The sequence below is a fragment of the Haplochromis burtoni genome, unplaced genomic scaffold (assembly GCF_018398535.1).
Source record: "Haplochromis burtoni strain Fernald_Lab_line unplaced genomic scaffold, NCSU_Asbu1 Contig_107, whole genome shotgun sequence".
NCBI classification, from domain to species: Eukaryota; Metazoa; Chordata; class Actinopteri; order Cichliformes; family Cichlidae; genus Haplochromis; species Haplochromis burtoni.
Window position 1 is genome coordinate 995946 of NW_024582468.1, and position 22551 is coordinate 1018496.

Consider the following 22551-nt stretch of genomic DNA (forward strand, 5'->3'; position numbering starts at 1 on the left):
AGATGCCTAGCGGATTTACTTTACCAAGTGGATCATCATGGCCTTGCCATATTGGTCCATTTGATTGACATTTATTTTAATCATGTATTTATTTTATTTTATTTTCGGTTGTTACAGACGGGACTGAGGGATAGGACAGGGAGAAAGAAAGAAAGAAAGAAAGAGAGGGAGAGAAAGAAAAATAGAGGGGAGAAAAGATGGTGGGAGGAGGAAAGAAAGAAAATGTTTTGTTTCATGTTTTTTGCAATTTCATATTTAGATGGACAGTCGTGACCTGCCTTAGTGCTGATTAAAATGTGATTTTAGGTGCTTTTGAGAAATTAAACCTTTCATTTGCTGACATTTAATAAGAGATGTATAAATTTAAAGGCTGCACAGCAGTGTCTAAATGCGATATTATCTGGCAAGATTTGCCAAGTCTGTCTTTGAATATTAGTCCCAGTATTAGTTGAGCCATGTTCAACTTCTTTGCCTGACAACATAGTTGTTTGCCAGATCTCTGAGTCAGCAACACTGCTGCGTCAACACTGGCCTCAAATCCTTGAGGGCACTGGGGCTTTTCACGCAGTGCTAAAGATGGTGAATCCGGCCTTAAAAGATATTGACTCCATGGTCTGAAAACTGCAGAGTATTTGCTCTTTAAGAGATATGAAGATTTAGACTATATGGTCTAATAAAGTAAAATCAGAAATATTGCTGGTTGAACTGTTAACCCACTGGAACCTGCACTTAATAACATTTTCTGAAAATGTTTTTCTTTTTGGTTTAAAATTACCCTATGGAGTAATTTACCGCCATTAGTGTTAATATGGTCACCATTAGATTAATAGAATCCAACATACAGGCAATTCACACGAGTCAAAGTGTTCTGACTCCTCTAAATCCTCAGTTTCAGGCTGACTTATTCTTAGTCTTGGCTTTTCATGTTCTCAGAGACGGTGACATGCCAAATACAGTGATCTTACAGTGAGCGCTTCTCTTACCTGCTGTTCAGATGTTGCTTTTACAAGGGGCAGCCAATCAAAAGAATTTTAAAATGACTAATTTTAGCCCTTGGATGAACTGACGAGCTTACCCAAGGACCCGCTTTAACATAAACAAAGATATTTTCCATATTAGTTTTAAACTGAGTAATTCAGTGCTATTATAGAAAGAGTGAAATAGTAATTATAAATATATGGACCTAGAAATGAATACAATAGGTTCCCTTTAATGGTTTTGATTCCTTCTTTTAAGAGCTACTAGAAAAAGAGGCACAGCAACCCTGATTTTTCTACTTGTGATGTCAGCACAAGCAGTGACCTCCCTATTCATGCTGCTCTATGCAAGTTTGACTTTGAACCATCTGAACTGCCATTTCTAATGTGGAACACAGAAACGGAGCAGGGCCATAATTAGAGTGAAGGCTGTCACGCTGGCCTGTAGGGAGAAGGACTGAGCCACTCTGACAGAATACACACACAAACTCAGGTTTTACACGGATAAAAATAACTTCTGATGACGACACAGTCGCCAAAGATTGTGCATGTGAAGTAGCAGTGGTTAGGTGCCAGTCTTTGTTGGTTTTGCATTCCATCTCTCTTCCTTAGCTTTTGAATCCCTTCCAGACAGCATACTTGGCAAGTTATTAGACTCATTGCTCATTGCTTCCTGATGGTCTTCAGGTCTGACCTGGAACTTCCTCAGTGAGGATTGCAGCCTGTCTTTGAACTGCTTTGTTGTCCTGGTTGAAGAATGATATACTATCTTAATCTCACTGGCTGTAGCAAGATTTTATAGTTAGAAATCTAGGTGTAATAATGCTTTACAAAACTGAAATAAATAACTAAACAAATATACAAATAGTGAACCAAATAACGTACGCTCTTATTAAACGTGCAATATTTTTAAGACATTTATTCAAGTGTCAACTCTGATTTATCAGCAAAAACGGACATGTCCTCTTTATTAAAATGCAAGTTACTCTTAATCAATCTTCTAAGGTACATTAGTCTTTGTGTGCATGTGCTCACATGAGGTTCACATCTTTTTTACAACTTGAAGCTCAGATGAGAAAGGACAGATGTTTTTATGTTGGATTGTGAAAGTGCCATCTTCAGTATACTGACTGTAAACTGTGCATGTGATTGTGGGACTCTTATCGTTGCTCTGGAGCTGTAAAGTGTGTTTTCAGGGCTGAACTCTGCTCTTCCCTGTGTAGAATTATCACTGAATAAAACTACTTTGGGAGAAGCTTTTAATGGTTCCTCTTGTTTGAGATATTGTTTTGTTTGGAGACCTGACAGCTACTTCAGAGAATTTGCCTGCATGCTTTGCACGTTACAGGCTGCGGTGATCAGCTGACCTGAACTCTCACACATACGCGCAGCACTCAGAAGTTACATTCATCACTGAACTGACGGAGCGAATTGTTTGCATGTGAATTCCCAAGTTTAGCTCTGAGATTTTATTTATTTTGCTCGCCTGAAACATCAGACTTATAAAGCTTGCAATTGTTTTTTTTATTCATATTTTTTTGAACATTGTAAAGTTTGATGATTTCCCAGTATGCATTGTGTTTAGCTACTTATCTTTTTACAGAGTAAAAAAAATGAGTCATAGATCAAAGGTGATGTAGTTAAGGTGAAGCTCCAATAAATGAATGAGGTAAGACTGTCTATGGAGCGAAGAATTTATGCAATAGCAGAAGAATCCATTGAGAAGCACAGCGTTTCAATTTCAAATAGGTCCTGCTTAATACTGACCCACCAGACTTTTGGAGGGGTGCCAGTTTGTGAACGTAGCGAATGCCCAGCAGCATCTGCTGATGATGCATTACCCCTCTGTCTCACAACCCCCCTTCACAGGATGTGAAGTGGTAGATGCCTGTTACATGATATGAAGCATGTTAAGCGCAGGGAGGACGGTGAGTGTTTGGGATACGGAACGCAATCGCAGTGAGAAGGGAAAACACAAAGTCAGCTGGTATTAGATGTCATATACCTGCAACAGTCGAGGCTGTCAGCACCTGACCTGGATCACACACTGTGTGCCGTTCAGGATCCTCCCTGGATTACTTTTTGTTTGAGGACAGAGGAGGACAACGTGTCCTCCCTGCTAGTGTGTTTATGCCGCAGCTGCCTGCAGATGTGCCTGTGCAGAGGAAGTTTGGACCTAAGGAGAGTACTTGTCAAGACTGCTCCAGAGGTCACCACCTCTTGAACTCTGATAGCCATCGGTTCTGCTCATCAAGTCTTCAGAAGCCTCCTTTACATCTCCCTCTTTGGCATGATTTGGACACAATGTCGGATTCTAGTTTGTGGACAGTTCTGTCCAACTTTAACATGCCACATTTCTTCAGTGGAGCTCGCCTGCGTCGGTCCCAAAGGTAACATCTAAAACAGATTGAAGAAACTTGCTACTTTTTTTGTACTGTGTTGCTTTTTAGTTAGGGTCCTTCAAATAATGTAGTCAGGCTCAGACATGCGTCTTTACGGAGCAAAACGTTTTATTTTCTACCAAATGGATTTACATGCACAGTTTCTGGAGCTTTGAGTGGCAGCAGGGACCGTGTTTACAGTAGTAGGTGTATGAGGCCAACATGAATAAGAAGCTGGGTGTTGCCGTCTTGCCTGTTGTGCGTTATTTGCTTTGTGCAGTTGAATGCGTTGTTGAGGTAGTCTCAGATTTCCCACATGGATCATTCATATTAATTTACAGTGAGAATGTGACAATTGGGATGGTTGTTTAATTGTTTGCTGTTGATCTTGTTTCAGTATGTGTCCATTGCCAATAAAATGTATTTTATTCTGACAAATTTTATAAAGTCCAGCTCCAGAAGACATGCTTTGATGTCAGTTATTAGTTGACATGTTAAAGACTGACTGAATTAAAAATGTTTTGCTGGTTTATGGGATTTGGTGTGTGTAGACACTGGTTTATTGCTAAGCCACTTGATCCCTTTCCCCCCCCTCATATACAGTATGACATGGCTACAGTACTGGTGAAGCTCATATACTGAAATTTATTTTTAATCCATGTCCTGACCTATTTTGCAGTGCAGAATAGCTTAACATGAGAGACTGGCAGTTTTTCTGGACATCTTGCATTATTCATATATGTGTTTGTCTTTTTCCCCCCACTGTTCGTGACAAGTTACCCGTTTATTCACAAATATTATTAAATAATTAATGTAATGTAGATATTAAGATCTTTATATACCAGTAAATCTTTGACCTGAGATGAGCTGGAATGGATTTCCATTTATATATATTTTTTCATTACTTATAGAATCAGTAATGAGGAAAAAAGGGAAGGAGGATAAAGTAAGCTGTTTTCTGTAATATTTAATTTATGCCAAATTGACATTAGGTACAAAGTAAATTATGTCATAAACCAAATGTGAAAATATATATTTAAAAAAAAGGTGCAGATACAACTGGGATTAGTTTAAAGGAAACAGCTGCCTTCAAAAATGAGCAGCTAGGCTTTTTACCCAAGCAGCAAGTATTTAAATACTATTAATAGAGTGGTGTGTGTCGTATGTCTGACTTTGAATTTGGGTTTGTCACCACAGAGTTGCAATTTGTGTGTCATTGCGCTTTGTCAGCTCACCTGACAGCTGTGACAGGGGAGCAAAACTCGCGGAAGTTAAAAAGATTAAACATGGCTTTTTGTTGACATGGGTCAGGATGAGACATTTCAGATTTATCTGGAATCTAAGGAAATCAAAGGGTTTTATCTATTTTTGCCTCTTCCTGTGTCCCGAATAAGTAACCAAGCTGAATTCTAAGAAATTGCTTCTGACAGATTGAAACTACTGTGTGTTTGAGTAATGTAGGTTACTGTAAAAGGAGTCTTAAAAGTAAGGTAAAAATAAAATGAGCTCTGCTGTGAATTCATTTTATGAGCACCCTTGGAAAGTATTTTTAGTGGTTTAAAAGAGAAATTTGTAGTAGTGCTTGTGCGTAATCCAACAATGGTTTGCTGATCCGGACAAGTTTGCATAATACTGAGACTTTTCAAATAGTTATGGATCCATTCCAGGAATCTCACACATCTGCAGTACAGCATAAATACTGGCCTACTTTCTCACTATCATCTTTGCCCAGGGCTTCTTTATCCCCCCCTTTAAAGCTTCACTATACCAACATGATTCTCCCCCCCCCTCACTGTGGCCACAGAGGGGCTTCTACCAAAGCTCAGCTTAACATCAAATGAGATGAAGATGAACTGCATACTGTCACAAATTGTGGAAGTCTTTTTGTGAAGTAATCCAGGAGCAGTTGTTTAAATCTCTCAATGAGTGGCAGTCAGGAGTCATGAAGGTACAAACACTGGGGTGGGCAATGTGAAGGTGAAACAACAAGAAGCTTGATTGGGCGACAGTGTGGCATTCACTTGGCTGAATGCTCGTAGAGGGTATAAATAGATGTCATTAAATTTGATCCTCTACGAGAACCTGTGTACCAGATATTATTCACTCAGTCCCCATCATGATAAATGATTAATGGAACATGTCCACAGTCATGATTCGCTCTAGAAACCAGAGTAAACAAGGATGACTGGGATTTCAGTCAAAATCGGATTTCCCTTCTGATGTAGGGAGATAAACTTGGATTTTTGAGTGCCAGTGGGGTAGCAATATAACTACAAGAAGCTACAAGCAGCTTATGATGCTACACTGCTTTGTTTCCTGTTTTTTGTCAGAGCAGGTGTTTCCTGGGCTTTAAAAGGTGAAGAAGAAAGTTGGCCAAAGGGCATTCAAAATTGTCAATACATCGGCTCTGACTTTGGTTCATGTTCTCCTCCATATGAGTTTAAAAGAATTTCCCCGGTTTCATAGAGGGGTCGCTTTAATTGAACGTGTTTTCCGCTGTGATAGAAAACTATTACATTTGGAACATCTGTGTTTTACGAGGCACATGATATTGAAGTTGAAATAAATTGCGTATACATTGGTGCTTCATTGGATATCCAAAAGGGGGGAAAAAAAGAACATTTGCAGCGCTATTTTAAACAACTTCCTGTGAGGTTGCTGCATGCCCCTGCATCTATGATTTCAGCTTTGATGCTACTCTGCTAAATGTGCTAACAGTGCTGAAAGTATTGTAAACAACAGGATGGAAGCCAGTTAGCTGGAGGAAGAAAAAAACAGGAAAAAAACAAACCAAAACAGAAACCACTTTTATGACACATCATTCCCTACCAGCACAACATATGAATAGACATTGAAACTATGATGGCTGTTACATTCAGGTAAAAACGGCTACCTGTGGTGTTTCTGTGGTGTCAATAAAATGTAAAATTGTATCCAAGCATGTGAGTGAGCAAGCATATTAATGTAACTATGTAGCTGACTGTTTTTTTTGCACTTGAAAAGAGAGAAAATATGTTAACATTGTAATAATGATATCTTGCCAGGTCTGGTTAATTCAGTTGGCAATGAAGTCAGTGCTACAATGTAGCAAAATGTTGGTTAATGTGGCTACAACAGCATTATTAAAATAGAAATACTGTAGCCAAAACTGCTACACTTTTAAATTGAAATAAATGAATATTATTAACTTAGATTGTGACTATAACAGATGGCTTTAAAAAGAGTGACCTTTTGTGCACCAATCTTACTGTGATACACCCACAGGTACAACTGAAGGTTCTTATCTACATCTGATACTATGATGTCACCGTGTTTCTTACCAGCCACCTACCCACAATGACCTTTGTACCTTTTATTCACCTTGATAAAAGCAACATATTATTTTAACATGGCATCTAATTTGTGCCCATAAACTTGTGCCTGATATATTCAGATGTTGTTTGGTAACCACCGAGCAGCACCTGAGCATTGTGGAAGACACATAAATTAGTTATTTTTAAGTATATATCAGTTTGAGTGCTTTAAATGTTTATTTCTTTAAAGGAAGAAGGCTCCTGTGCGTTCTTTCAGTACTTTTTCTTTCAGTTGCTTAAGTCTGCCCAAAGTTCACCTGGGAAAATCATGTCCCATCAAGTCCAACTACTTCATTTAGCACTGAGCCTCTTTAAAGAAATGTAAAGTTAGTGGAAGATATTGTAGCAACCTCAGGAGGCATCTGCAAAGTGAGCACAAAAAGATTAATGGGACTATAAATGCTGGAATGAATTTAGTGGTGATTTGTTGTGTTTATTGTAGCTGTACAGTTAGATTACAATTTCTGTGGATGTGTGGCGTAGTTTCCAGTGTTTGTTTGAGTGACAGCATTGTTTAGATAGCAGTAACCAACATTTGGACTGCAGTTAATCACCTGCAGTCTGTGTGCATCTTCAGTGGCTGTTAAATGTTGAATACAGAAGCATTCCCATAACCATGTGGATTGGTTTTATAAATCTACAGTGCTTTGATACATTAGTCATTTATACAGATTTTTGTAGGAACTTTACAGTACATGGTAACTGTAATGGTGTAATTGTAACCAAGCAGCTGTGAGAGCCTGATAGTGAAGACTAAATGACAGTTTATTGTTGGTAAATCTAGCTCCCAGTACTATAATTTAACATTTACAGCGTTGCTCTCAAGTCGTAGTGGGGTTTTGTAATTGTCACTTTTTGGGCTGCAAAAATCACTCACACTTAAACAAAAAAAAAACACCTTCCAGTACAGGACTATGTTGCTGCTGGACAGCATTTCTAAGCCACATTACATTTTGTTACACGGTATAAATATGGCCGTTTCTATCATCCTTAGCAGTGTTTCTGAAATCATGTCTTTTGAGAGGACAGAGCATTGAGAGCTTATTGCAGCACATCAGCTGTGATAAAAGTTTCTTGTTTCTCTTTGCTGTTGCCGGTGTGACATTGAGAGCTCTGCAGTGGCACCTCTTTGAGTGGGTCTGCAGCGGTGTTAACGTAATCATGAGGGACGCCTGCTCACGCTGCACCACGCCATTGCAATTTGATCAATCTGTGCATTCACTGCAACACACAGGATGACACTGACTTCTCTCTGTAGCTCCAACATGTATGGCTGTTTCCTCTACTGCAGCAAAGTACTTCACAACATTTCCATGCCAGTTGTCTTATTTCTCCCTCAAAACATTTTCTCTCCTTCAGTAAAGAAAAAAATGGAGGAGAAATGTGTTTGTAGGAAAATATGAAATAACATTTGAAAATTCAGTTGGAAATGGTTCACATCTCTGAGGAGGTTATGTAACAGGGTGTCATTGAATGTCTGACCTTGAAGTGAATTCATGTTCTTCAGGCATTATGTGTTTCCACTGACAGCCTCTAATTTGAAATTATAAACCCAGCACGAACTTCATTGAACAGTGAAGGTACTTTTATACTGAAATATTTCATTTTTCCCTCAAGGTTAAAAGCTGCCCTTCCTTTATGAGTCACATGGTATTGGTCACAGTGGCTCCTCATGAGTCATAGTCCTGTATTAAATTGACCAACAAATATGGAAATATTATGAAGGCTGTGCAAAGAACCTGCTTTTTGTTGACTGAAAGATGATTTTATTGTTAATGGTGTCTCTTATTTTAATGGCTGTTGGCTCGAGGACTGTAGCCTCCCTGTGGAGTATATTATGTTGAGGGCAAGCTTTGGCTTTGTAATTGATCTTTATGGCAGAAATACATGGCAAATACATTTATTTTTGAATAAGTGGAATGGATGTGTAGATTGATAGTAAAGTCAGACCTTTGGTGTCTGCAGGTACACTTTCAAGACAGTTTTAAGAATATTTTTTCCAAAAATATTGGTGACATTTAGGGTTTGTATACCATCTACATATCCCTTTCAGACCTGGATCAATTTCCTCATGTTTCGAACTAAGAAGAGAAAATGTTTTGCAGAACAAAACTGATAGTATCACATATGTTCAACTAGAGCTGGGCGATATAAAAATTTTTCATATCACGATATGTTTTTTTCATTTCAGGCGATAACGATATCTATCACGATATAAGCCAAATAACTATATTTGTAAGATTTAAATGTGCCGTTGCTCACAAGTAAAATGTGAAATAATCAGCAGCTTGTTTTTATTTAAATATTTATTTCCCATAATAAGTTCAACAGGGTAGATGTACTTAAGGAACATGAGACTTTTTCAGATAAATAAAGGCAAATATTGCAAACTACACAAAAGGCAGCCGCTAAAGCGTTTAAGTTTCAAAATAGAACAAACGAAACAGACTAAATTGTCAATTCCACTTAGAAACAAAATATTAATTCTAAAAATAAATCTTAGTTTGTTTTACAGAAGAACAGACAAAATTGACTAACTTTTGTCAATATCAAATAAACTGAGAACTAAAAGGAAATTCTCAATCTCTCCTTGTTGTATAGCTAGCTTTTCAAACAGTTTTAACAGTTACTTTAGTCTGACAAAAGCCGAATGACGAATTAGCGCTTCCAGTCAGAGATTGAGCATGCACCGTTTATTGTATTTCCAGACTTGCTTTCGGCACAATTTACAGTGCACGCTACTCTGTTTTTTGTCAGACTTGAAATAGCCGAAATACCTTCACACTACGGAACTTCTATGGCTCTTCCGTTCGACAATCTCTCCGGCATTGGAACCATCATCTGTTTTCTCTTCGGTAACCTTCGGTCACGCTCGGTTGATTTTTCTCTAGTCGGCACACTCATTTCCTCCATTACCCGGGCGGCACGGCGGCTGGCTGCTTCCCAAACAAATACACATGTGCGGCTTGGCACTTGTGCTGTACGTAACAAGTCACGTGACGTGACGCTGCGGCTGTGATTGGTTCGGCTCTGCGCTACTTAATTTGGATTGGCTGTCTTCTTTTTTTTTTTTTTTTTTTTTTTAAGAGGACAAGAGCGTGAGGCCTATCGCATTAGTTACATTTTTCTATCGAGAAAAAGTTATTTCACAATACATATCGTTATCGTTCTATGTTCAACGTTGCAAGAAAGAATTTTTGTTGTTTGTTGCTGACCTGTCTTAGCTAACTATTCTTGGCTGCTCTTCATATTTATACTTATCAAATCAAAATTTCAAAGCGTCATGCTGTGGGGTTTGCCTTCTTAGCTGGCAAAGAATTGATTCTAATTGTATTGGATTCTTGCTTATATTCAAGCATTTCAAAATATTTAGTAACAGGTAAATTTTACTGTTCAGTGTTTAATTATTCACATGCTGGATTCTGCAAGTCTGCAGTAAGTTTGTTTCAGAATCAGTATAATACCACTAACATGCAGCCTTCATCATCTCTGTGTCTCTCAGCTCTCCTCGGCTAAATTCCAAACAATTAGAGTTAATTATAAGTAGTTATCTTAGGTATTTACTCACTGTCAGCCCCTTGTTGGCAAATCAAACTGGAAGTTCAAAATCTGAGTCAACACACTGACCTCTCGTGAAATAAAGAGTTCATGTTCTGTTTCACAAAGCTTGCTTCTCATGTCAGTGTCCAAGATGGTGTGATGAAAGGCTCTTTGTGTGGTATCAAGTGAATAGTGCATCTCATATTGATTGAACAATCCTAGCACAATATTCATGCTGAAGTCCATGTATCAGTCGAGCTAACAAACAAAAGCGAGATGCTCGTGTCAGTGGTGAGGTCAGGATTTTGTTGATTACATTTCAAAACTACCTGCCTAAGGCTCTGAAGCATGCACTGTTATCTTTTAAATAACCCATAACCCTTTTTTATGTTATACCTCTATTTTCTGCTTCATCTGTCTTGTCAGTTTTACAGCCATGATTTTTCCTGACTAATATGGCTCTGTGGTTTCACAGCTGCAGAACGAGCAACAGAAAAAGCCTGATAGGAAGTGGCCAGCCTTCAGGTTTACCACGACCCCATTCCCCTCTCTCATCTCTCACAGGTAAATGCATGTCTGGCACATCTCCTAATGTATGAATGCTGTGGAACGGCCCTATTGTTGGAAACATATGCACTGGGTTCATAGAAGAGGAGCCATTAATACAATATGTTCTCCAACAGGAATGCAGTCTATTGTGTAACGCACAAAAAAAGGTTGAAGAACAACACAGGAAAGTTCACAGTACAGTCTGTGCACCAACAGATAATCTGTATCCACAGGATGCACTTTCTGGTACCCTCATACAGAAAAATCTGGTTAATCAGCACTGGGTACTGCTAACTGACTCTAAACCAAGATGAAGAACTTTTACTTTAAAAAATAAAATAAAACACTGAAAAATACAGATTTTTATGTTGCACACTTTATTGTCTGTGTCAGGTCTGTCCTGTCATGTTTGGGTAACAGTTTAACAGCACAGTGGCAAATTAAATGCAGTGATTATTTTGTGTGAGGAAGTGGTGGCCTGCAGACAGGAAATGCACAGGATTGGGGAGGGGGGGCAGCCCTCATTTACCATAGGGCGTTTTATTTCCTGCCATTGGTCAGGAAAAACAGAGTCTCAGTGTTTGGTCTGTATTTCAAGCTTACGAGAAAGCCCAGGCTCTAAAGATGGATTCAGACCCAGAAAGCACCTGTGTTCCTGCTAATGAAAGTATCCAGCTTTGGGATTACTTAACACTGTGGCTCAGACGTAGCATTAGTTCCAAAGGTAAGAAAAACACTTTTTCAGTGCTGTCAGATAGCCAAGTGCATTGACATATATCCTGGTTATGTTAAATAATAAGATGGGTTTCAACAGAAATGTAATATTTTTCTATTTAGTGAAGTGTAGGAGAACAAATTTCTGTTCATGATCAAGAATTTGTTCATAAAAGAAAAACTTGTTCCTTTTGCAGAATATTGATTTTTAAAAAAGCCACTTTAAACTGTACTTTAAGGAGCTGTGATTAAAGCACTTAAATATGTAACATTCATGGCTTTCTATTATTCAGTGGCTCCATCGTTGTTCCTCGATAGGGAAAAGGCCCGTGTGTGTCAGCACATGAGGTGGTCGCATTGTGTTTAATTAGCTAGTTAGTCCCTGTATTTGTGAAGAATGTTATTATGTCTGATTAATACGACACCATGGCTTTGTTTCTACATTATGTGTGTAGAAACGCAACTCCTTTCTTTAACATTATATAGATGATAAAAACAAGTAAGTCATGCGTATAATTTATAAATTAGTTTTTTTTCTAAAGCAGGCAGACATTTATAGACCCAGTTTAAAAAGGAAAAAGAACTTGTGCATATGAGGAGTCGTATACAAAGCTCTCTTCTAAAGGCAATATTAACTAAGTTACATTTAATTAATTTAATACGGGAGTGAATGACTGCTATAGAATCTGGGAGGGGAAACAAAAGAGAATACACTTAGCCCATATATACAGTTGCATACATTGAATAATATTGTTTTTTCAGATGTTTTCTAAAAGTAAATAACAGTGTTGGAATTCTAAATTCACTAAAATTTCACTTTGTCTAAAGCATTTTGCGCGACTCACTCACTGAATTGGTTTTAATTCATTAAGCTCAGAGAACAATGCATTATTAATAGATGATGCAATGTTTTCAGCTCACAGTGTAAACATGTATAGATAATATAGATATTATATCTTTTGTTTAAAAAAAAATATATATAAAAAATACGTGACAAATGTGATGAACTCTGTATCCCTATTTTATCCAGTATTGCCACAAATACTGCTTTTACAGCCTCCAGCTTGACAGAGCAAGCGTGTTTTAAATGGTAGAAAAGAGATTATATGACTTAATCTCTTTTCTACCAACGTGGTGTGGAGTCATCTCGGTCTTGGTTTCTTTTGAGAACTCTCCAACATTTGACAGATTTGTTTATGTTGATTTAGAGATGAAATATTTAGTTTGGAAACTGGTTCAGCACATCAACAGGAGAAAATATCAACTTTTTTAAAGAATCAGCAGTCCAGCTTCTTCAATATGAAAATGTTCTTTTTTGTGGCTATAACATATGTCCTCAGAATTTTGAGTGTTGGAAAAATCAATAAAATTATCTAAACATTGATAGATATCAGGAAAGCAATGGTTGTTTGCGCCTTAATCGATTTTCACTGAACTTTCTGTCATCCACCTAATTTTTGAACGACTTATTGAACTCTTATTAAACTCCCAGCTGTCATAGGGTAAGCGGCAGCCTATATCCTAGCCAGGTTACTGGTTCATAATGGAGCTTACACCGAGAGACAGACGGTTTCACATCGACACACATGACAAATTTAGAATTACCAGTTAACCCACTATGTATGTCTTTGGACTCTGGGAGGAAGCTTGAGTATCCAAAAGGAATCTAGAGACACACAGGGAGAACATCCAAACTCCAAACAAGACCTGATGCAACGATGCTGATGACTTAACTTTCCGTACAGTTTTGTGTATTGCAATTCATTTTTATCTTTTAAGGAATTCTGTTTCAGACATCCGTATTGTCTTGTTCATGTTTTTTGGCTCTCTTTTCATTTCCCTCTATAAAAGCACTGTGTCCTCTTTTCTCTTTTTCCTCCTTGTAGGAACAAGCCCACAAGACAGTCCTAGAAACTTCTCTCCTAGTGCCTCTGCTCATTTCTCGTTTGCACGAAGGTAACCTGACCAATTATTTTTTTCCCGTCGTAAACAAATCAGTAAGTAAAGCTTATCGTGAGACAGATGCAAATTCTTTAAAAACAGATGTGAAGTCATTGAGTCATTAAAGAAGGCTTTTCTAAGCCAGCATATGTGTAAATATTCAGCTGCTCAGGTCTGTTTATACTTACAAATTCAGCATCAGGAACATTTATTTTACACCATTTGTCAACACGATATCATATAATTCTGTATTTCTCTATCCACAGTCATTGCCACAGAGCAGACAGGTAAACTCGTGTTAGGCTTCGATTTTCTGTGAAATATTTATTACCCCACATCTGTCTGAAGTACACTTTATCATTCACGTGTCCTTCATTAGTGTGCCTCACAGTAAAGGGGACACATTATGTTTTTACCTTAAGTCTAAGTGCCAGATATACATATTAAATAAGGCTAAAATTTGGCAAAGTAAACAAATGCAAACAGAATCCCAGAGAGCCAAAAAGTCAGATCGAATGCTAGTTGTTTTTTCCTACTTTGCAACCAGCTGTGTTTTCTCTCCCAAAACATTCTTTTGAGTTGTCCTTATTTTTCCATATTTTTACAAATAGCCAGTGTTGCAAGGATGACGCTACAGTCATTTGGCAACAATGGAGTAACTTTTTACTTGCTGTGTAACTTTTGGTATTTTTTTAGTAGGCGTTTTCCATCTCAGCTGGCTCGGGTACCAGGCCAATCTACTTGGTCTTAAATGGTTGTTAGGAGAAGAGAGAGAAGATGACACATGGTTCTAATTAATGTGGATCAGTTTTTTAATTAATGTTTGCTGTCAAGAGGATGAGGTGCTGCTCACAAGCACCAAGTGTTGGCCAGTGACAAGAAAGTGGACTTTCAAATTGGTCAACAAAGGGGCGGCAGGCCAAGATGTATATGAGCAGTATAATTTACTCAAAACTGTAAATCATGCAGAGGTGGCGCTCCACTCTATTGGAGCGCCACACTAACAAAGCAGAGCTGAAATGAGTATAATATGTCCCCTTTAACTCTGAGCATTTGTTGTACTTCATTTTAACCAATAGTTTTAGTTACATTCACAAACTCTGTTTCTGTATTTTCTGCTTTTTTGTACAGTGTCAAGTAACTAACAGGATTATTTTTTAACAAGAGAAAGCTCAACATTTATCTCCAAACTTAGGATCATTGGAGATGTAGACATTATCTTAAATGTTTAAACCCAGAATTTGTGTCTTCGGGGAGATGAGCATGTTTGGAAAAAGAACTTGTCTTTGTCCCAAGAGAAATTCGTCATACTTGCTGATGTATTTAAACCCATATGTTGTCATTGATGGCGTGCATCTGTTTGTCATTGGTGTTGTGTTGCAGGACTGATGGTCGTCGCTGGTCACTGGCCTCCCTTCCCTCCTCTGGATATGGAACCAACACACCGAGCTCCACTGTCTCTGTAAGCATCGCCCACTCATGATGTCAGTGTAAATATTTCATAAACAGAATCACAGATATGTGTGACATAGAATTGAACCTAGAGCCAGACCCGGTTTAAATAGATTTTAAAAGATTCAAATGTTTAAAACGGTCATAAAGCTGTGTCATCATTGCTGCCTGTGTAAAACAGGCACGAGGCAATCCCCTGCAATTCCTAATGATAAAACATTATGGTGATGAGGGTAAATCACAAGAAAGAACAAAGTAAAACAGTTTCAGAAATTTTTTCTCATAGTCTTTACTCAAGTTTTTACATGTGGCTCAGTGACAACATGTCTGAACTGCATTTGGAGAGCCTTTATGTCTAGTTTTTCTTACATTTATAAGAGTATAAATGTTAAACTGTTCCCATATGTCAGCATTATCCTGTACAGGAAGCCGAGCTTTGACTACTGTACAATACGTGTGTATACAATAACACTCATTTACAGGAATTACAATGTGCCGGGGGACTGAAAATGACCCGCACTAATGCTATGTTTTTGTTTTGTGTGGCGTTTGGTCACCTAGTGCTTTTCCTGCTATTCAGATGCTCTTTGGAAGGCACACACATAGTTTCAGCAGATACAGCGTGTGTCAGCCTGTATTAGAAACAATAAGGCTTTTGGTGTGCGCCAAGGGTTGGGCTCAGATTTCCTTAATATATTATAATCCACGTGTTATTTTATTATTGCCATTAGTGCTGAATAATTTGCGCATTACATGGCTCAGTGTTTTAAAGGTTTACTTTTTCATTATGTGATTTCTCAGAGCAGCGTTGTTGGCCATGGTGCACATGATTGTTGAGGATAGTTACGTTGATAAAACATGCTTACTTACTTACTTTCTTGACAACAGTTACTTCGGTCTCATACGCTCATATTTGTTGGTTATGCGCAGTCTTAACCTATCTTAGCATTTTTTCACTTCTTATAGTGGTTAAGCTAACAGTCTCCCAACAGCAGTCGCATATATAACACACAGACAGAAGATCTACAGGGGAAAACATTTAAAAGAAACCACAAAGACAGCCCACTACAACAATTTTTTTTTTTTTTTTTTTTCCCCACTAAGGAAAATTTATTTTTCTTTTTCTTTTCATGTTGAATGTATATTTGTTTCATTTCCAGTCATCCTGTTCATCACAGGAGAAGCTGCATCAGCTGCCCTTCCAACCTACGCCTGATGAACTGCACTTCCTCTCCAAACACTTCTGCACTGAGAGTATCTCGGGGGATGAATGCCGCAGAGCGACGGCAATGCGACCCCGGTCACGCAGTCTCAGGTATTAATGTACTTCTGCGAATATTTTCTCTCAGATGTACGTGGCATTGGTGGGACTGAACCAGTGATTTTATTCAGAGGTTTTTTTCTTTTCCTTTTTCAGCCCTGGAAGATCTCCGTCCTGTTACGATCACGAAATTATAATGATGAATCACGTCTACAAGGAGCGGTTTCCTAAAGTGAGGACCCACAAGACTTTACAGTTCTGTTTGACCACAAATTATCTGCATTATCAAACTTGCTCCGTCGCTTCTTTCTGCAGGCCACAGCTCAGATGGAGGAAAGGATTCAGGAGATCATCCGCAGCAACTCTCCTGAGACCGTCCTCCCCTTGGCAGATGGCGTGCTTGGCTTTGCCCATCACCAGATAATTGAACTGGCCCGCGACTGCCTGGAAAAGAGTCGGCTGGGACTCATCACCTCCAGCTACTTCTGCGAACTCACCGACAAGCTGGAGAGGCTTGTACAAGAGGTGAGAACATCTGCAGAAATCAAGTAGATGTTTCCTCATGACAGTTCAGCAATAAGACATGTTTTTACCGTAACATTAGAGTTGCACTGCAAACATTTTGTTTTCTTCTTCTGTTGATGTAGTCCACAGAGAGGTCAGAAAGCGAGGAGGTAAACTTCATCAGAGAGCTGGTAAAGAAGATCCTTATAGTGATAGCCCGACCTGCTCGGCTGCTGGAATGTCTGGTATGTTTATGGCCTTATTTTTTTTCTGCCTAAGTCTAAAATGTGCTGATGGGTGCTTGTCTTGAATATTTTATATGAAGTGACAGCCGCTGTTTAAATGCACAAAATAATTTAACAAAAAAAACAAGAAAAGATGGAGATGGTTCATAATGAGCACTTCATCTGGATGGGTAATTTGTCTGAATGTTTGATAATTGTGTGTGTTGCTATATCTGGTTTCTTTGCTATGTAAGGTTATTTCAAATGACTCTGGAGTCAGCAGCTCAAATCTATCAGTCTAAAAAATATTCTATAAAAGTTCTATACATTTCCATTATTCAGGTAACACTTTCTGCAATTCATCTAAGTGTCTGTCGTATTACAGAATCAAAGAGAGGTTAAAGTGGCTAAAATCAGAATTAAATTTAAAGCTGTTATGACTTACTTCAGCCGAACAGTACCTACCTCATACCTGATGGCAAGCTGACAAACACAGAGTAATTTAGCAGCCAAAGTAATATCTCAAAGGGGAAAGTAGAGACCACAACAAGCCTAAAGAAAGTAAATTCTGGACTAACCTATACCTAGAGAAACCTTTCCCTCACATTATAATGTTGCTCAGGCTGCTTGAGAAACTTGTTTGCTTATAAGTTTGCCATGGCGATCTAAAAACTGAAAGTTCAACTTCTACTTCCTCTAAGCTGAAAATAAAGCGTAAATAAGTATGTTTTCCTTCACTCAATAGAGCTCCTACTTGATCTCAAACTACAAGATCAGGAATTTGTTTACTGTTTACTTGTTTATTTAAAGTTGTTCATAGCAATATATAGGAAAGTGTTTTGCTGTCTCTTCAGGAGTTTGACCCAGAGGAATTTTACCACCTTCTGGAAGCTGCTGAAGGACACGCTAAAGAAGGCCAGGGCATCAAAACAGACATCCCTCGTTACATCATCAGCCAGCTGGGACTCACACGAGATCCTCTTGAAGGTACACGAAGGACTTCATCATCATCATCATCATCATTGTTGTTATTCCTAATACCATTAATACATTTAAATGCTGCATGTAATATAGAGTAAATATATATTTACATAAAGAATGTAAGTACAGCACCTAATTAAAACAGATTATTTTGCATTTAATGTCAGAAACAAAAAACGGAAAAAGTTTAAGTGTAATGTTAAATGTTATCTCCAATCATCGATCATACTATGATATGTAGTATCCTGTATAACCGCAGTAAAGTTGTATTATTAGAATATATTCTTTTATTATTATTATTATTATTATTATTATTATTACATCAGGAGAGCAAAGGAGTAAAGAGAGCACGGGATAATTTGTCAGGGTAAGGCTGTAAAGCAGGATTTGGCAGTTTGTTTTCCCAAGAGGCCAAATGAGAAACTGGGACTGTTGTGGAGGGGCACAACAATATGCTGAACACCGTTCTGCTCAGTATTCATTTCATAAGAGCACTTTGAGGTGACTGCTGTTGTGATTTGGCTCTGTATAAATAAAGCAGAGTTGAATTAAATAAGCTTCTTGGTGCAGCCCTCCACAACAGTCCCTTTTTCATGGTTCCCTTTTGAAAATGAATGGCCCACTCCTGCTCTAAAGGAACGCTGGAACTGAATTGTGGAGGGAAGTTAAAGACAAAGATACTCTTGACAAATGTCCTGTACCAAACAGATCGTCTTTCTAATGACCCTCTGTCTCTCCAGACTCTGTAACCAGCAACATTCATTATGACTAATTAGAAAAGAATGGCCTCCCCACAGACCTTATACAGATCTACACAGGCGGGCTCATCAGCCAGTCTCTCCATTTATTTCCCCCGAGTGTCTCCCGTGTTTCGTTTGCCCAGCACCTCGTGTGCCGGAAGCAAACCTACGAGGAAGGACAGATGTTAAATAGTACTGAAAATGTGTTTACAAGCTCTCCAGGGACGAGACAAACAGCACACATGGACTTTGCCATGGCTGCACAGACGAACATGCACTGAAAAAGATGCAAGGTGGTTTTTAATGAGCAGTTGTTCTGGGGTGGTGATTTTCAAAATGAGCGTAAGATGTGCATTTGTGTTGCCAGTTTTGATTTCCGCCTCATTTGTCCTCAATTCAGCTTATATTGAAGTCAGCACCTCAAACCTAATAGGTGAATAAAAGCTGAAGTCTGCTGTTTTTGTTTTGTTTAAAGGGCCTGATTTCATTTAGGCTGCCTTTGTTTCAGTAACTGCAATTGAGAACCTGTGTGTCAGTTTCTCATGAAGTTAGATTCATAGTTTTGTCACATCAAACCCGCTGCAGCTTTGCTCCTGATTATTCCTCTGTTTCTTTTCTAGAAATCGCTCAGCTGACCAGCAGTGACAGTGGAATTGCAGAAACTCCAGAAACAGATGACTCTGTAAGTGCTTAGACATTGATTACATTATTGATCTAGTTCATCTTTACTGCAGGCGAAGCAGTGAAATCCAGATTTTATCTCTTTGATTTGTTTTAGCGTTTATCTCGCTCTCGTCCTCAGTCTCAGAGTTTCAGCACGGCCTTGCGGTCCCGGCGGAAACCCTGTGAGCTGGACTTTGAAATGATAAAACTCATCAGCAACGGTGCCTATGGGTAAGGACGTCTCATTTCTCTATCGGACGATCTAATCTCTGCTGATAGATGGTTGGTTACAGGCTGTTTGTTTCTTCTTTGTTTTGCAGTTGACAAAACCATACTGTGATCAAACCACACTTATTGTTGCAGTTTTTCTTCTATTCTTTGTGCAGCTCATAGGTAAACTTTTTGTTCCACAGAGCTGTTTATCTGGTGCGGCACAAGGAAACTAAGCAGAGATTTGCCATGAAAAAGATCAACAAGCAGAATCTGATGTTAAGGAATCAGATACAGCAGGCCTTTGTGGAGAGGGATATCCTCACCTTTGCTGAAAACCCTTTTGTTGTGTCCATGTATTGCTCCTTTGAAACACGGAGGCACCTGTGCATGGTTATGGAATATGTTGAAGGTCAGCACTCTATTTTATTTTATGTGCATAGTGCGACCGCTGAAAGCAGTCTACTTTGAACAATGTCTTCTTTGTGTTGTTCTTTACAGGAGGAGACTGTGCCACCCTGCTGAAGAACATGGGTCCCCTACCTGTGGACATGGCTAGGATGTACTTTGCAGAGACAGTACTGGCTTTGGAGTATCTACACAACTATGGCATTGTTCACAGGGACCTCAAACCTGACAAGTGAGCTGTAAACAATATTTGTACATAAATGCTGGCACTCAGAGAATTATATTTTATTTTCAGGCTTTTGTTTTTCTTGCTTTTCTGTCAGGCATCTTTGCCATTTAAAAACAAACAGAACAAAACAACTGTACAGTACTCGATCGACACCAAACAGCAGACTTGACGGTGTTAGTCATGAGCTATTGAATATAGCTAACAATTAAACTGAAGTTGGTGATGCATCTGTACTGTATTTAAAAGACATTGTGACCTACTGTTTTGAGTAATGGCTGTTATGGCATAATTTGCATAGTGCATTTGCACACCTAGCTGTATTATTTGTCAGATACCTGCATTAAAATGCTCCAATAGGTATCAGTAGCACAAATATGTGCGAGACCTGACCAGGGAAGTTCACGATTCAGGTTAGCAGACAAGATAAGACAGCTTGCTGCCAAAGTCACCTGCGTCAGCAACATAGGCAGTATTAAAAAAAAAAAAAGGAGACATCGTTTCTAGTCTTACACCTGCATTATTTTTAATATCCACCAGGGGGCAACACCTGTGGGGTTATCCAGTTTTGTACAGGTCAAGAGGCACGCAGTGTTGGGTTCTTTGGCTATGTATGTAACCACAGTAAACATGTTTCTGTTGGGTTTATTGGGTCATTTCCAGGTTTAAGATCACATTGAATAGGACACGAAGTCCATTTTGTAAGTTATGGGAATTCTACGAGTCAGAAAGGAGGATTATGTAGGACTTACTCAGTGGCTAATGACTTTGAAACTGGCAAGGAGAAACTCAGTTCGACATCCCATAATGGGACTTCAGTGAAGGACATCGCAATGGCTGCACAAACCCTGCATACGGTCTAATGCAGTCAAATTGCCAGTGCTCCTGATAATGCAGACTGTATGTCTGATCAAAATTTGAACAGTTTATTTGTCAATGAGGAAATCTGCTATAGGAAGGAAAGCATTTTTATATTGAGGTGTAAACATGTTTATTTCTACTATAAAGTCAGGTTTGTTTGTTTTTTAACGTGGAGGTGTGGACATTGGCTCGCTGTGAGAGTCTTCTTCAACCCCAGGGGTACAGCTCGGTGCTGAAGAGAGCAGAAAGTCAGTAAATATTGGATTAATGAATCATTTGACCAAGACAGAACACCAAATGTGTTCTGATTTTGCTCTGGATTTGTTGGATGCTTAAAAGGGAAGCCATATTTGCTATATTTAAGTGCAATTAAATAACTGTACTTAAGGGTTGTGCGATATGACCAAAAGTTCCGTCCGTGTACCTGGAACTGCTGCTGGAAAAAGCCAGTTCTAACATTTGAGTCTAAGGTTTATATTTTAGCACCTGGCAGCTCTTTTGCATCCGTAAACTCTCTCCATACTCCAAACCATGTCCATGCTACAGAGGTAGCCCCTCGTTTAGGTATAAGGTCCTCAATTTGTTTTGACTGGTCCTGGTCCTGGTTCTGTTTGGAGCTACCTGGTCCTGCCACATTTTCACTGGCTATGCTGGTATTCTCTGTGCCCAGATGGAAAAAATATTGCCGTAAACGGTGTATTTTGCGACACCACGAAAAAACGATAATGTATAATTTGAAACCACAGATGTTTTCATATCATCATGCGATATAGTTCGTCATATTGCACACCCCTAACTGTACTTCATAATATGTCTAAAAATAATAGAAATGTCTTCTTTTTTTTTTTTTACCTCAACCACCTTTGTGTTTGTTCAATAACATTAAAGATTGAACTGAGCAATTTAAATTTTTTTGTTTACACATATTGGCATGGAAACAGCAATTTCTTTTGTGAAAAGGAAGAAAAATGGCCGCCTCTGTCAGTGTCATGCTTTAAGTTTTTTTTTTTTCCCCTTCATAAAAACAACATTGTAACAAAAATCACAGAACAACTGACTGCATTTATCATTTTACGATAATTAAACTTTGTCCAACTTGGTTTATCTTTTAGTCTGCTGGTGACCTCAATGGGGCACATTAAGCTGACAGATTTTGGTCTTTCCAAAGTCGGGCTGATGAACATGACCACCAACCTGTACGAGGGACACATAGAGAAGGATGCCAGGGAGTTCTCTGATAAGCAGGTAAATGTTGTTGAGCTTTACAGATGTACACTTTCTCAAAGCTCACCATATTTAGAATCCTTTTTGTTTTCTGCTGTACAGGTATGCGGCACCCCAGAGTATATCGCTCCAGAGGTGATCCTGAGACAAGGCTATGGGAAGCCAGTGGACTGGTGGGCTATGGGCATCATCCTGTATGAGTTTCTTGTGGGCTGTGTGCCTTTCTTTGGAGACACACCGGAGGAGCTTTTTGGACAGGTCATCAGTGGTCAGTGTTAATAACACCTCCTTTTTCAATTTGATAATTAAAGCAAATCTTAAACTTACATTAAATAGTTACTG

At 38.7% G+C, this 22551-nt stretch overlaps 1 protein-coding gene across 17 annotated transcripts in view; it reads left to right on the plus strand.

The window, feature by feature from the left end:
* The window catches only part of mast4 (microtubule associated serine/threonine kinase family member 4), a 98445-nt gene that overhangs the window by 58098 nt on the left and 17796 nt on the right, over positions 1-22551 (plus strand). For 9 of the 17 annotated variants that reach the window (XM_005929799.3, XM_005929803.3, XM_005929802.3 and 6 more), the window contains 15 exons: positions 10727-10815; positions 13401-13470; positions 13722-13742; positions 14839-14917; positions 16068-16222; positions 16325-16400; positions 16484-16693; positions 16816-16917; positions 17751-17883; positions 19238-19299; positions 19420-19511; positions 19694-19902; positions 19992-20130; positions 22098-22230; positions 22312-22477. In XM_005929799.3, coding sequence (XP_005929861.1) covers positions 10727-10815; positions 13401-13470; positions 13722-13742; positions 14839-14917; positions 16068-16222; positions 16325-16400; positions 16484-16693; positions 16816-16917; positions 17751-17883; positions 19238-19299; positions 19420-19511; positions 19694-19902; positions 19992-20130; positions 22098-22230; positions 22312-22477 — 1736 coding nt within the window. Of the gene's footprint in view, positions 1-155; positions 3368-10726; positions 10816-10850; positions 11525-13400; positions 13471-13721; positions 13743-14838; positions 14918-16067; positions 16223-16324; positions 16401-16483; positions 16694-16815; positions 16918-17750; positions 17884-19237; positions 19300-19419; positions 19512-19693; positions 19903-19991; positions 20131-22097; positions 22231-22311; positions 22478-22551 lie in introns of those variants that run through there. The other 8 variants (XM_005929801.3, XM_014335992.2, XM_005929805.3 and 5 more) reach the window with 7 other exon arrangements.